The sequence below is a fragment of the Girardinichthys multiradiatus genome, chromosome 21 (assembly GCF_021462225.1).
Source record: "Girardinichthys multiradiatus isolate DD_20200921_A chromosome 21, DD_fGirMul_XY1, whole genome shotgun sequence".
In the NCBI taxonomy this organism is placed as follows: Eukaryota; Metazoa; Chordata; class Actinopteri; order Cyprinodontiformes; family Goodeidae; genus Girardinichthys; species Girardinichthys multiradiatus.
The window spans coordinates 15,451,278-15,465,894 of NC_061813.1; the positions used below are offsets into that span (position 1 = coordinate 15,451,278).

Genomic DNA, 14,617 nt, shown 5'->3' on the forward strand with positions numbered 1-14,617 from the left:
TTGTCAATGTAGTCAAAAAGCTCAATCTTTGCTTCATCTTAAGTTTCAGTTTAGCATAAAGATGCTAGATTAAGAACTGGAGCTTCTTCCTTTGCTGGCACCCCCACGCTGATGTTTAACTTGTTTTACTGTAGATGGTGATACTGGTGTTTGCTTTGACCAGTTTATGGAACGCTTGAGACAGTAATTCCAAACATACATCAAAACTGGTTTTATATCGGATAAAGGTTAACATTAACATTGTCAGTTGCTTCATTTTCTAGTTCATTAGTTTTCCTCCTGTCTAAATCAAGCTGCCTGCAGCCATCCTCTTACAGCTCATCCCCAGCTGCATAGTCAGCTGCTCATGTCAGCAGTCCATCAGAGCTGCCTCCTGTGAGTAGCCAAATTCTCAGAAACGACACCAAGATTAAATTGTTTTATCCATAAACAAGATACATCAGTTTTGTAGAGGTATGAAAGACATCTTGCTTTTCTTTTTTAGGGCTGCTGTTATCCACCGATATATTTAAATGAAACAACAGAGACTGGTGGTGCATGCATATCTCATTTATTCTTTATTCTGCTCATGTTGCATGGAGGATAAAGAACAACTGCATTGCTACATCTAAACTACATGTATGCATATGAACTCAGATACCGGCTTCACTCTTCATCGTGTGATTTCTGTAAAATTAAAAGAAGAAGACATCACCTTTTGCAAATTGATTAAAAGCAGCGATTTTTGGTGCGAAACAATGACACGCTTCCACACCTTAGCTCCGGGGTCTCGACTCTTTGCTCTCAACTTGTTGACCTGAGACTCTGCGATGTCAGCCCTCTCCTCCGCCTCCTCCAGCTCGTGCTGTAACTTGCGCAGCTTGCTCAGGTTTACGTTGGACTGTTCCTCCTGACAAATTCAGATCAGGGTGGTTTTTATACAGTCCTACCAGCATATGAAAACATGAAAAAAAAACTTTGAGCTGCAGTGTTTTAGCTTACAGCTTCCTCTGCAGCCCTCTTGTAGGATTTCACTTTCATCTGAAGTTTATCCACCAGATCCTGCAGACGGGTCAGGTTCTTTTTGTCTTCCTCGGTCTGTTTAATATGCAGATCATATTATTAATTAGGCATAAACTTTAACATTTGATGACTGTTTAACACAGTGAGGGAGTGACCTGGTAGGTGAGCTCCTTGATGCGTCTCTCATACTTGCGGACCCCTTTGACAGCGTCACTGCCTTTTCTTTGTTCCATGTCTATCTCACTTTCCAACTCTCTGACCTTAAAAAAAAAAAGAAAAAACAAGGATGTTACATTTGTAGAAACATAAAAGTCACGGAGCGATGTATTTCTCAGCAGCACTGTGAGGGTTGGAGATATTTACCCTGGCTTCCAGCTTCTGGACCTGCTTCTTGCCACCCTTCATAGCTATTTGCTCCGCCTCATCAAGGCGATGCTGCAGGTCTTTGATGGTTTGCTCCATGTTTTTCTTCATGCGCTCCAAGTGGGCACTGGTGTCCTGCTCCTTCTTCAACTCCTCCGCCATCATGGCTGCATCAGTGATGGCCTTCTTGGCCTTCTCCTCTGCGTTTCTGCACTCCTGCACGGCCTCCTCAGCCTCATTCTGAAGCTGGCCGATGTCTCCCTCAAGCTTCTTCTTCTGATTCAGCAGGCTGGTGTTCTAGAAGATCACGACAGAATGGTAGCATGAGACACCAGCCAGTGGTACTTCTTATTTGAATGGCACATTGGGCAAACTCATTCTTCTGAACCGCTCAAATCCCACTGTCCCACACCTCTACTAGCCTTAGAAGAGAGATAGATAGTGTTAGGAATCCCAGATGTGGAATTTTAAAAGAAGCAACCCCTATCGGCTTCCCTGTTTGAGGTTTCAATGCTGAAGCCCAGTATTCACAAGAAAAAAAGAAAACTATGCTGTGGAACAGAGGCGCAGGGTCAGAGATCAGTCATCTGTCTGCTGTGTAGAGACCCCCAGTCCAAGTGCTTCAATCCCTCCTGGCACAAGTTGAGGCAAAAGAGAGAGTGTATTGGTGCGAGTGGGCCTCCATGTAGGAGAGTAATTTTTTGTTTGGTAAGTGACCTTTACTCTAACAATATAACTTTCTAGTTTACAGTCAGGGAATCTGGAATAAACTGTTTCTCCCTTGCTAGAAAAAGTGCAGTATCCTGACTTCACTCTTTCTCTTTTCACTTTTCATATATTAGAGGGTCTAACCTTGGAGTAGCCTTTAGCAATGAAAAATCCCAACCCCTCGACTAAACTTGATTGGGATTAATGCCCAGCTAGCATTTGTAGAATCTCTGGTGAAGGATAAGTGGGTGGCAACTGCCAGGCTACTTACCTACCTGCCGGGCAAGTAAGCAACAGAAAACCTGTTTGCAGGTAAAAACCCTTCTTGGAGCACTCATGACACCTCCTGTTCTGTGCCACCCTGGGTGGAGACCCCAATTCATAAACTGACCCTGATACTAACCTGGGTACAGGTATGTTTGCAGGTGTACCTGTGAGTGCAACAGCTGAACTCTCTCGCTGACATCCAGCAGTTCCTGCTCTGCCAGCTTGCGACCTCTCTCCGTTTGCTCCACCAGAGATCTCAGCTCATCAAGCTCCGCCTGCAGCAAATTGTTGCGTCTCTCCACAATAGCAATGTTCTCCTTCAGATCATCATTGCTACGGAGAGCATCATCCAGCTGCAGCTGTGAGTCCTGTCATGACGAAAAATGTATTTATTCTATTTGATTTTCATTGACAAGTAAAGACCCCAAAATGGAAACTGAAGTTGTGATGTTAGGTTTCACCTTTAGGTGGGCATGAACTCCCTTGAGCTGCTTCTGGGCCTCTGATGCCTGCCTATTGGCCTGGCTCAGTTGGATCTCCATTTCATTGAGATCTCCTTCCATCTTCTTCTTCAGCCTGAGAGCTTCATTTCTGCTGCGAGTCTCCGCCTCCAGGGAGCTCTGCAGGGTGTCCACCACCCTATGTTGGTTCCTCTTGGCCTGCTCCATCTCCTCGTCCTTCTCAGCCAGCTTACGCTCAATGTCCGCCTTCACCTGATTGAACTCCAGCTGGGTTCGAAGGATCTTACCTTCCTCATGCTCGAGGGAACCCTGCCCCATAAACAGAAAATGAGTGGGCTTCCTACACAGCATCATGTTGGGCTAAATGCATGAAAATTTCGACATTTTATCACCTCTGCTTCCTCCAGAGCAGTTTGTATCTCGGCTTTCTCTTGCTCCAACTGTTTACGGATCTTCTCCAACTCATGGATGTTCTTTCCTCCCTCACCCAGTTGCTCAGTCAGGTCAGAAATTTCCTCTGTTTTAGGCGAAATCATTCAGTTTTCCATCCTCCAACCATAAAGTATTTGTTGTGAAAGCTCAGTCATCATAGCAAGGGGTCTACTTACCTTGAAGATTCTTGTTTTCACGTTTCAGGGTCTCCAGATGATCCAGAGATTCTTCATAGGAGTTCTTTAGTTTAAACAGCTCAGTGCTGAGAGAACGTGCCTCTTTCTGAGCACTTTCCAACTCCATCTGAGACTCCTCATACTTCTGCTTCCACTCAGCAAGGACCTGCAAGCATACCATGTAACAATTTTTTTCAGCAAGTTCTTCTTTTTCCCAACTACAAATGTTTCTCTGATGTGTTATCACCTTGTCAAAGTTTCTTTGTTTCTTGTCCAAAGCTGCAGCAGCCGCATTAGATCTTTCCACATCCACCATAAGATCCTCAATTTCCCCCTGAAGCCTGTGTTTGGTTTTCTCCAGGGAGGAGCATTTAGCATTCACAGCTTCAACAGCTTCCTCAGCCTCCTGCAAGCGTTGAGCTAGCTTTTTCCTAAAAGCAAAGTTGTAATAAAGCAATAAATCTTTGCCACCAAAAAAGTGAAATTCAGAGAACACATTTTTTTGCCAAAAGAGGTAAGGAAGGTAAGTCCTTACTTTGCTTCTTCCAGCTCCTCAGTCCTTTGGATGGCATCAGTTTCGTACTTGGTTCTCCACTGAGCCACCTCGGAGTTGGCCTTGGATAAGCTGCGCTGCAACTCAGCTTTGGCTTCCTGCTCCTCCTCAAACTGCTCCCTCAACAGATCGCAGTCATGGCGAGCAGACTGCACTGCATGGGCAAGTGCATTCTTGGCCTTTAAAAAATTAACATAAAATTAAGTTTTCTTGCTGGTTGACATTTTGCTATAAAAGCAGCACTTCTTGAAATCGTACTTACCTTGATCTCCTCCTCCAGCTGTCTCTTGAGGTCTTCAACCTGCTGAGTATAGGACAGCTTTCCTCGGGTTAGCTGGGAGACCAAAGAGTCTTTTTCCTCCATCTGCCGGACAAGCTCCCCTGTAACACAAAGGTTCAGTCTGTAGATTGTCCTATCTTCATTGACCATAGTACTGAGGCGCTAATATTCTGTGGTTTTTAAATGTCAGTAAAGGCTAACAATTTTATTTCAGTGTACTTTGTTACCATTTTCAGTTTGTAGCTTTGCTTTATGCGTGGTGAAGTCACTAATGGTACGCTGGGCCTCCTCCGCTTTCGTCCTGTATTCAGACACCTGATCCTCCAGGGTGCGGCACATTTTCTCCAGGTTGGTCTAAAGGAAAACATTAATAAGGTGTCAAATTTACCGTATCTGTAGAAAAAATGGTGCCGGCAATTTCTATTTTTACAGTTCATTTTAATTTTTGCTTTTTTGTGTCGCTACAAATAAAATAAATGTGGTGTTGATGACTTTTAGCTTATCAGAAAACTGCTAGAAAAGTTTTCTTGAAAATACAAATGTTAGCAAGCACTAAAGACTACTTACACAAAAGTGAAAAAGCACTAAATATAAAAAGTATGTTCTGTTTAGCACTTGACTGAGTTAGCTTTGCTATATTTACTGCAAATTAGCACAAACATGCAATACAGTAGTACAGGTGCATAGCAATGTGTTATGCAGGTAGAAGCCACAGTATGTGTTTGTTGGCCCAATGTGGAATTTGTTCAGACTGGATGGGTATTAAGTGGGTCTGGGCTCTCAGTGGTCCTCTTATATAGGACACCCTTGGGTTGACCTAATACAACCCATATTGGGAAAACCAGTAGGGTATAAAGTCTTGGCCCATTTTCTTTGCATAGAGGCCCCACAGTCCTATCTGGAACAATGTCTAGCTGAGTTTCTAAAGTACCAATTCTAAAATTGACAAGTTTTTCAAATACTGTTGTAAATTAATTGTATTACTCTGTAATAAAATAAAGAGATGTCAGTCATCTAGCATCCGGTTTTCTAAAATGCATATAGTTTTGTTGGAGCATCTTACTTTAACTTTGGCAATTTGCTCCACATTGGAGATCACATCGTCCAGCTCCAGCTTGAGTTCACTCTTCTCCTTCTCCAGCTTCTGCTTGACCCTCTGCAGGTTGTCGATCTGCTCTCCCAGGTCGGCTATGCTGTCTGCGTTCTTTTTTCTCAGTGTAGCGGTGGTGGCTTCATGCTGCAGAGTGGTCTCTTCGAGTTCTCGGCGCATCTTCTGAAACTCGGCCTCCCTCTTCTTGTTTAGCTCGATCTGGGCTCCGGTGGCTCCTCCAGCCTCCTCTAGCCTCTCACTGATTTCCTCCAGCTCCCTGGACAAATCAGCTCTTTGCTTCTCCACTTTGGCCCGGGCAGCTCTTTCAGCCTCCAGTTCCTCCTCAAGCTCTTCGATTCGGGCCTTGATGAAAATCACCAGATTTTTAGGAGTAGGATTAATAAAGAGAAAATGAAACACTACATGATGATGAACTTACCTGTAGCTCCTTCAGTTTTTTCTGAAGTTGAGCACCCATTGCCTGCTCATCTTCAATTTTACTGAGTTGCTGGCTAATTTCAAAATCTTTCCTGCATTCAGAGACATAAAAGCTTTACTTTACCTGCCATCAAATCACAGCTGCTACTTTGTAAAGTGATTTTTACTTTTTAAGTTTTTCCTCTAGCTGCTGTTTGTCGTTCTCCAGATCCATCACATTTTCTTGGGTCAACTTTAAGTCCCCTTCCAACTTTCTCTTGGCTCTTTCCAGATCCATTCTCACTTTTTTCTCCTGCTCCAGTGATCCTTCAAGCTAAATAAACATTTCAAACAATTACTTCACAAACGTATTTCTAGATCATGGCCATATTTTTCAACGCAGTGATAATTGTGAGAACTCACGTCATCGACTTGCTGTTCCAGCTTGACTTTGGCCTTGGTCAGAGTGTTGACTTTGTCCTCCTCACTCTGCAAGTCATCCAGTGTTTGCTGATGAGCCTCCTGAAGCGCTTTCTTCTCTTTGGTCAACTTAGCAATGATTTCATCCAAAGCTGCCATCTCTTCTGTCAGGTTTTTCACCTTAGGCAACACATAACAGACTACTGTCTAGACGGTAACTATTCCCAAAGATAAACTGCGAGTCAAGGTCGAAGGTCAATGATCCGTCAGTTTAAATGAAATATACCTTGTTCTCAGTGGCATGCTTTTCCTTTTCCACTTTAGCCAGAGTCAGCTCCAGATCATCAATGTCTTTCTTGAGCTCTGAACATTCATCCTCAAGCTTCCTCTTTTTGGCAGTCAACTCTGCATTCATTTCCTCCTCATCCTCCAGTCTCTCTGTCAGCTCTTTCGCTTTGGCCTCCAGCTGGATTTTGCTTTTGATCAGACCTTCACATCGCTCCTCAGCATCTGTAAGATTGTCTTGCTCCTACAGACAGGATATTTAACCAGCATTGAATTCTATAGTAGCTCTCTGTACTTGTGAGAAATTAAGATAAGAGGCTACAGACTTACAGACTGAAATTGCAGCTGTAGATCATTCTTCTCTTGGAGAAGGCTGACCATTTTTTCCTCAAGCTCTTTCTTGCGGGCTTCGGATTTGGCGTAAGCCTCCTTGAGCTTGGTGAACTCCTCTTTCATGTTTGCCATCTCTTTTTCAGTCTCTGCTGATTTAAGCAGAGGCTTGATCTTGAAGAACATCTTCATCCAGGGCCAATTCTTGACACCCATGAAGGCACGGATGTTCCACTGCATCACCAGCAAGGCATCCCTGTGGAGAACATTAGGGTGTTTGAGTTTTCTTTGCCACCGTTATCTTTTTGCAGTAAAAACAAGCAATGAACTCCAACCTGCGTTCCACAATTTTCTGGAACTCAATCCTGGCAAGCAGTCCTCTGGATCTTGCCTGAATTCCAGTAATGATGAGAGCTAGACGATCATCTCTCATCTCTTCCAGTAGACCCAGCAGGCCAGCTTTGAAGAACACCTGATGGTGACAGATTTTTTGTCAAAGTACAGAAAACATGCTCCTCAATCTGATCCTAATGTTTTTGGTTTTTTTTATCAACAGAACAAACCTTTGTGTGTCCCAGCTTGTACTGTTCATGATCGATATCCAAAGACCCTAAAAGTTTCTCGGCTGCTTTTTTATTGTCAATGAACTGCCCTTCAGGTATGGCACTTGGGTTCAAGATGCGATATCTGAAACAACGCGGCAACCATCATAATCATTGGAGGCAAAGATGATGGAATGCAGAAAAGTTCTATATTGCAGAACTTTAAAATTTAAGCAGCTGTTGCACTATTTCTTAAGTTCCCAAGTATGTTGGCATATCTAAATACATTTTGAAATGGATTTAAACATGAAGGCACTGACTAAAGTTTGTGAATCAACCAGTCCGGCCATAGCAAGGAAATATTTGTTTTATTTAATATCTGCTCTGGTTACATATATTGCATGGCTACTAAAACAAATCGACAGAGCAGGTAAAGTTTTTGATTCCATGCCACCAAATAGTTCTTGTCTTTTTTTGTTATGCTAAATAATGGCCTGATCATCTTGGGCTGATAGTTCAGTTATCTATACACAGGTCCTGAGTGTCTCCCAATGGTCAAATAATTATTAGCTGAATTAATCAGAAGACAGGGACAACTACGTTGCCATCTCAGGCTCTTCAAGCATTCAGCATGTCGAGGTAAGTTAAATGGTCTCTGACACACTTTATCTGGTCATTGTTAAAACGTTTGCAAATCATTTATGTGCTCATGTCCATTAAATATGACATCACTAGGTTTCTATGAGGCAGATAAGCAATAGTGTGATGGGGGGTATTACAGTCAAAGGTGTACCAACTAGGCTCCTGTGCCCTTCCCTGTGTTTACAACTGGGACAAACCTACTTCACGCTACGCTATGGAAGCATCAATAACGTCACCTCTTGAAATGTCACAGTTGCTGTAGAGAATATGTCTACAATGACATCTTCTGAGCCAACCTTTATAACTTGAACATAGCTCCTTAGTAAACTGTCACGCCTTGAAACATCATTTATACCCGAGTGCATCAAAGCATCTTTCAAACAACGTGAGAAGATCATGTATTGTCTTGCCTTTGCTTGAAATCTCCATACTGAATCCTGTTAGGGAAGCCCTTTCTGCAGATCCTAATCCCTTCCAGCACACCGTTACAGCGCAGCTGGTGCATAACCAGAGGGTTCTCCATAGCCCCAGGAGTCTTGGTCTCGTTGGGGATGATGCAGCGAACAAAATGAGGGTGAGTTGACCTTAAGTTGGTCATTAGCTTGTTTAGATTTTCCTGTTAATGGAAGGAGTGCATAATTAAGATATTGATACAGTAAACCCAACCCCAGAAATGTCTGAAAAATTATATATATTTTACCCTGTGCAAAGCAGAGACAGTCTGGAAGGAAGAACCTTTCTTTTTTCCTCCCTTCCCTCCTTTGCCTCCGGCATCCTGAGCTGCATGGGAATTGTAGACATTTAAGTGTGTTAGTAAAATTGTTACTTTCATTCAATAAAAGTAACAATCAGTGTGTTGATTGAGACCTCACCTGAATCAGCACTAGCATACCCAGCAAAGAGCATAGATAGTAGCTTAAGGTTGGACTTCTGAAAGAGTCCAACCACAGTCTCATTCAGTGGATCTTTGTTCTTTACCAGCCAGTTAGAAATGTTGTAATCAACGGTACCAGCATAGTGAACTAAAGAGAAGTGAGCTTCTGGTTTCCCTTTAACAACTCTGGGCTTTTGGAAGTTGGGGCTTTTACCCAGATGGTTGTCGTATAGTTTAGCCTTAAATGTTGCATCACTGGCTTTGGGGAACATGCACTCCTCTTCAAGGATAGACATGATGCCCATTGGCTGTTAGGATAGATGCATGAAAAGATTAAACATCAAGCAATCCACAAGTTTAAAATCACTCTATATCTGTGCACAGAAAGAGATGACAGCATAATTATGAGTTCTAGGGCTTTTTTTTCGATAGCTGGTGGCTACATCTGCAAACCCTTTTTTCTCAATGATTAAATCCTCAGATGAGACCCTATAATGTTTTAGACCGGACAATATACCAACCTTTTCAATGAGTTCAATGCAGGCTGCCAAGTCCATGCCAAAGTCAATGAACTCCCAAATAATGCCTTCTTTCTTGTACTCCTCTTGCTCCAACACAAACATGTGGTGGTTGAAGAATTGCTGCAGCTTCTCATTGGTGTAGTTAATGCACAGTTGCTCAAAGGTGTTGTACTAGAAGCCATAGGCAAATGCAGAGTGTGATTTTGTGTTATACAGTTTTGAGGAGTACCTGATGCCCATAAAACTGCTCAAACCTACATCAAAGATCTCAAATCCAGCTATGTCCAATACACCGATGAAGTACTGCCGAGGCTGTTTGGTCTCCAGGGACTGGTTGATTCTCACAACCATCCACAGGAACATTTTCTCGTACACTGACTTTGCCAGAGCACCGATTGAGTAGTACACCTAAAAAGTAGACAAAGAAAAACAGATTAAAATTAGATATTGATTCATTTTGTTGATATACACAAATTTAAAGAAACGTTGTACTACTTTTTCTCACCTGCTGCACACTTTGGCCTTTGGTGACCCACTCATTGCCTACTTTAACTCTTGGGTGACACAGCCCCTTGATGACGTCTGCAGAGTTTAGGCCCATAAGATATGCCACTTTGTCCACATCTATAAGTGGTTATTGTGTCATAGCATTGTTAATATCACAGTCTTTTGGATCAAATTGTGTTTCTGTAGTTACTGTGATATCAGAGAGTGTAAACAGACAGTTTTATTGCTTACCTTCTGTACCATCAGGCTCTGCTTGTTCTTCCCTCTGCTTCTGCTTGAACTTCATGTTTCCATAATGCATTATGGCTCCAGTCAACTTGTAAATGCCATTTTTTTCCTCTTGGGTGAAGCCCAGGACATCAAAAGCTTCCTTTAAACAGCAAACGATCACTTGATTTAGTTTGGAAATTATGTACATGTGGGGTTTCTGGCAACAGTCTGCGTCCACTTACATCAGTGGCCATTAGTTCGTCTGCATCAACGATGGAGGCTACAGTTGTTTCTCCTTGAGAAATGTATGCATAGTCATAGGGGTTGTTAGTGATCAACAGCATGTCTGTTAAAGGAAACAAGAGGCTCAGTTATAAGGACCTAGGTGTTTTTTATAGGATTTTAAACTCTTCGTTAATTGCGCTCTCACCCAACAGCTCTGGCATCTTTTGGGACAGAATCTGATAGAAGATGTGGTAGTCTCTCTCAGCCTTGAGCTGGTAAGTGACACGAGATTTTTCCAACAGATCTAAAAGTCATGGAATGAGAATATTTTGGGTGTCCACAAGAGACCACAAGTAGAATAAATAAGTTCTAGGCTTGTGTTAATGGTTTAAATATGCCGCATTCTTATTAAGGCGAAGCCTTGAAAAACACTTCTATGCAGGATATAGATGGTCATTACTGTTTGAGCTCTTACAAAAGTAACAAAATGTGGTTTTATTAGAACATCATTCATAAAATAATGGAAAAATGTTCAACTTTTATCAAATAAAAACTCACATGTCTCAATGTCAGCTGAGGCCAATTTTCCACTGACCCCAAAGTGAATTCGAATGAATTTACCCTGTTAAATGTAATTATATAAAGTGAATTAGTAAACAACACAACTTATCTCTTTGTCGTTTCTTCAACTCAGTATCAGCCTTTTGAAGCCTAATTCTGTACATTCTTTAGATGCTACAAGAAAAAAGCATTTCACAGTTAGAATAAAATGAACTGATAATAATACGTACAAATCTGGAGGAGTTGTCATTTCGGATGGTCTTGGCATTTCCGAAAGCCTCCAGAGCAGGATTGGCCTGGATGATTTGATCTTCCAGGGTTCCCTGTGTGGAAGCAGTGCACAAGGTTTCATTACTCAAGCCGTAGATTACGTATTTATCATTGCATGCAACATTTATGGAATAACATGAACCTTTTTCTCCTGACTTGGATCTTTCTTGCCAGAAACGGCTGCAATGCTGGCAAAGTACTGGATGACCCTCTTGGTGTTCACAGTCTTTCCTGCACCAGATTCTCCACTTGGACAGAAAACATGAATAGTTTATACAACATATATATATATATATATATATATATATATATATATATATATAGAAAAACAAAATCAAAGCAGTAGTGAGGATGATATCAGACTTACGTGATGAGGATTGACTGGTTTTCTCTGTCTACAACATGAAACATAAAGATCTCTGTTAGGCCTCCTGTCTTTTAACATCTTGGTAACGTCTGACATTTTTACAAGCTGCTACTGCAGAGGGAGACTCACCAGACAGCATGTACTGGTAGGCATTGTCAGAGATGGAGTAGATGTGAGGAGGAGCTTCACTCCTCTTCTTTCCTCTGTAGGCGTTAACCACTGACTTATCGTACACCGGGAGCCACTTGTAGGGGTTGACGGTCACACAGAAGAGCCCTGAGTAGGTCTGAGGCCACAAACAGACAGCAAATGTATTACTTACTGGGAATGTTAAGTGGTGGATGGGTCACTTCTGGATATTAGTGGTCTTTACTGACATAGATCATCCATGCTGCATAACGCTCCTTGAGGTTAAACAGCACTGCAGGCTCATGGAGGAAGGTGAACATGGCCATGTCCTCGATTTTATCGAACTTTGGCGGGTTCTGGGGGTGGACATCTACATCCTTAACTGTAACAGTCTGTAAAGAATTTATCATAGAGAAGAACCTTTCTTAAAGTCTTTTAAAAGCCACTAAAAGTTGAAGTTTTCTTTCCACAGTCACTTCTCCAGGTTATAAATGTAAATTTGTGGCCTACATACCTTTCCAGTTTCGGTTTCAACGGTGACTTTGTCCCCATCTCTGCTGGTAACTGTAGCTTTAACATACTCCACTTCGGGGTCGTGCACAAAGCAGGCCTTCTTCATGTCAAAGGGTCGCGTCTGGGCCTCCAGACGCTCCATGTCAGATTTTCTCAGGAAAGATGCTGCAGTCCCAAACTCCGCCATTAGGGCGTCGCATGACATCTTGGAAGCTGTGAAGTTGGGGTTTCGTTTCAAAAGATTTAGTAAGTCGATTACTTGTAATCACTAAACAGTCTAAAGAAATCCTAAATCTAAATGAAACAAATAAATTTGTAAAAAAGTCAGAAGAAAAATGTTCAAAACTGCAAAAACAGTGATCGGATTTGTTAAACGACTGCAATCTTTTTTTAATTTTAAACTGATAAGACATGACTGATAAGGCATGACGACCATTGATCAAGAAGAGGTTATTTTAACACAAAACGGCAAAGAAATAAATACCATAAATAAGAATATACATTTAAATGAATACATATTCAAAGGGGAACAATTAAAGGTGTGGTGAGAAATGGTTATAATTAGAGGATGCATAAAGAACTGGCTGAAGAAACTGCATTTTCTTTGATTTAAAGTAATTTTAGGAGCTGTGTGAGAGGAGAGAAGGATTGAAATTGCAATATACCAAAACATCCATAAGCATATGCTGCAATACTGTTTTATTGGCTCCTCCATGTTTCCACCTAATATAAAGAGTTATATTATTAATATGGGAAAAGTCTGGAAACTTGCTTAATGTTCTACCCATTGCTATACTATATATTATATTGTTATTTTTTGTTATTTAAGTGTTTGAGGGAAACACTGTTTATTTTGAAATACCATGAAACTCTTTACCTGTTTGTTCCTCCTCTTCTCTTTGTCTGACTTCTTCTGTTGGATCTTTAAAAGATCAAATGTGACATTAGATGTTGAGTCACTGCCTTGATAAGTTAAAACAATGATGATAAATGGATGGTATACTGACCTGCAGGTGTTCCTGTCTTTGCTGCTGTTCGGATCTCCTCTCTTTATACATCCAGGAGGCAGTGCTTTGCTGATGCAGCCCCCCTATAAGGACAGAGCAAGAACACAAAGGATCACAAAAGGGAACATCTGTATTTAGACATAAAGGTGTGGACAATCATAGCTGTCTTGTTACTATTGGCTGTTGCACATAAAGCCTATTAGAAGGTCCTAAATCAGGGTCTATTTTAGTCATGACCTTCTTGCGATAGAAGTTAAAGAAATAATGAAAATACAGAAAAGACTGTAGCCAATAAGGTTGAGTGGTACTTTTAACTAGAAATAATTTCCAGCACTTTTGTCTAAAATGTGAAAGAGAATATTGTATTTTTTATTACATCCTCATTAGGTACAATTAACTTGATAAACCTGTGTTTGTATAAGGAATAAGTGTAAGGAAGCATTTCCTTACAGGTTTTCTGAACTGAAAAGAAGAACCTTTCACTTAGACTACAACAATATGGTTCTCCATCACCCTGACAGAGTATTTTGTGTCTGGATTGAACTGTCCTAGACAAAGATAACCTTGTGAATATTTTGGCTTGGATTGTTTCTCTGAGACCTTTGTTGCCTGCTTGCGGACCTCAGTTTACCCTCCTCTGTGTACAATAAAAGGCTTGGTGGACAGCTGCCTGCTTACAAAGCTCTCTGTGCCATGCTGGAAATAAATACATTCACCTTCGACGGATTATTTCCCACCTCCCCAATGCATTTGTAATTTTAACCAATAGGATCAACGCTGATAATAAGCATCACATTAACAGTAGACATCTTTAAGTCATGTGTTTATTAAACTGACCACCTGAAGACCTCGTGAAGAACCATGGGAGTCCCTTTAACTCTGAGGACTTCACACGCTGGAGTTCAGCAACCTTTTGGGTCTCGACAATTGGCTGTCTGCTCCTGGTGTCACACTTCTCAGCATATCAAGGCTCTCATTCTCAGCTCTCTTCTGTCCGTTTCCTGAACTTCAGCAGCTAGGTTCAAGCCTCTTCAGCCTCACTTTATCAGCTGGAGACCTGATGGATACTTGAAACCAGTGCAGAGGCTGAATAACTAAAGGCCAATTAGAGTTGTTTTGTGAATAAACACTGTAGAAACAACACAGATATATTCTGAGTTTGACATTTTTTAAGCATACATTAAAGATGGACTCTTCTGTTTAAAGGGCAAATTAATAATGACTTCAAAGTCAGGAACGGTGGAGTTGAGAGAATCTAAAGTTTGTTCAAGTATACAAATAAATATTTTGCTTAGTATTTAACTCTCGATGTTGTTGCTACAGACTAAAGATAGGAAAGAAAGCAGTGATGCCACTAAAGCCTTTACTTAGAAAATGTTTTATCATTGTATTTTATTGGGATTTATGACCTAGACCAACATGAAGTACAAGGAAGATGTTACATGGTTTTCTAAATGTTTTACAA

At 41.3% G+C, this 14,617-nt stretch overlaps 1 protein-coding gene across 1 annotated transcript; it reads right to left on the minus strand.

Annotated features, from left to right (window-relative positions):
• Nucleotides 1–534: 534 nt before the first annotated feature.
• Nucleotides 535–13,227, minus strand: LOC124857960 (myosin-6-like). Its single transcript, XM_047349587.1, has 39 exons — nucleotides 13,153–13,227; nucleotides 13,023–13,067; nucleotides 12,147–12,358; nucleotides 11,881–12,024; nucleotides 11,633–11,789; nucleotides 11,504–11,531; nucleotides 11,279–11,384; nucleotides 11,097–11,189; nucleotides 10,864–10,927; nucleotides 10,511–10,609; nucleotides 10,323–10,426; nucleotides 10,102–10,240; nucleotides 9,869–9,987; nucleotides 9,622–9,771; nucleotides 9,364–9,534; nucleotides 8,841–9,150; nucleotides 8,669–8,748; nucleotides 8,379–8,584; nucleotides 7,348–7,471; nucleotides 7,120–7,256; nucleotides 6,785–7,040; nucleotides 6,456–6,698; nucleotides 6,173–6,349; nucleotides 5,938–6,083; nucleotides 5,772–5,862; nucleotides 5,306–5,695; nucleotides 4,470–4,596; nucleotides 4,225–4,343; nucleotides 3,945–4,141; nucleotides 3,657–3,840; nucleotides 3,410–3,575; nucleotides 3,194–3,318; nucleotides 2,802–3,110; nucleotides 2,505–2,708; nucleotides 1,366–1,662; nucleotides 1,158–1,262; nucleotides 982–1,077; nucleotides 755–889; nucleotides 535–666 (listed from the first exon to the last, which is right to left on the minus strand). Exons 3-39 carry the CDS (start codon nucleotides 12,348–12,350, stop codon nucleotides 646–648), a joined length of 5,823 nt encoding a protein of 1,940 aa, XP_047205543.1. The 5' UTR covers nucleotides 12,351–12,358; nucleotides 13,023–13,067; nucleotides 13,153–13,227; the 3' UTR covers nucleotides 535–645.
• Nucleotides 13,228–14,617: the final 1,390 nt, after the last annotated feature.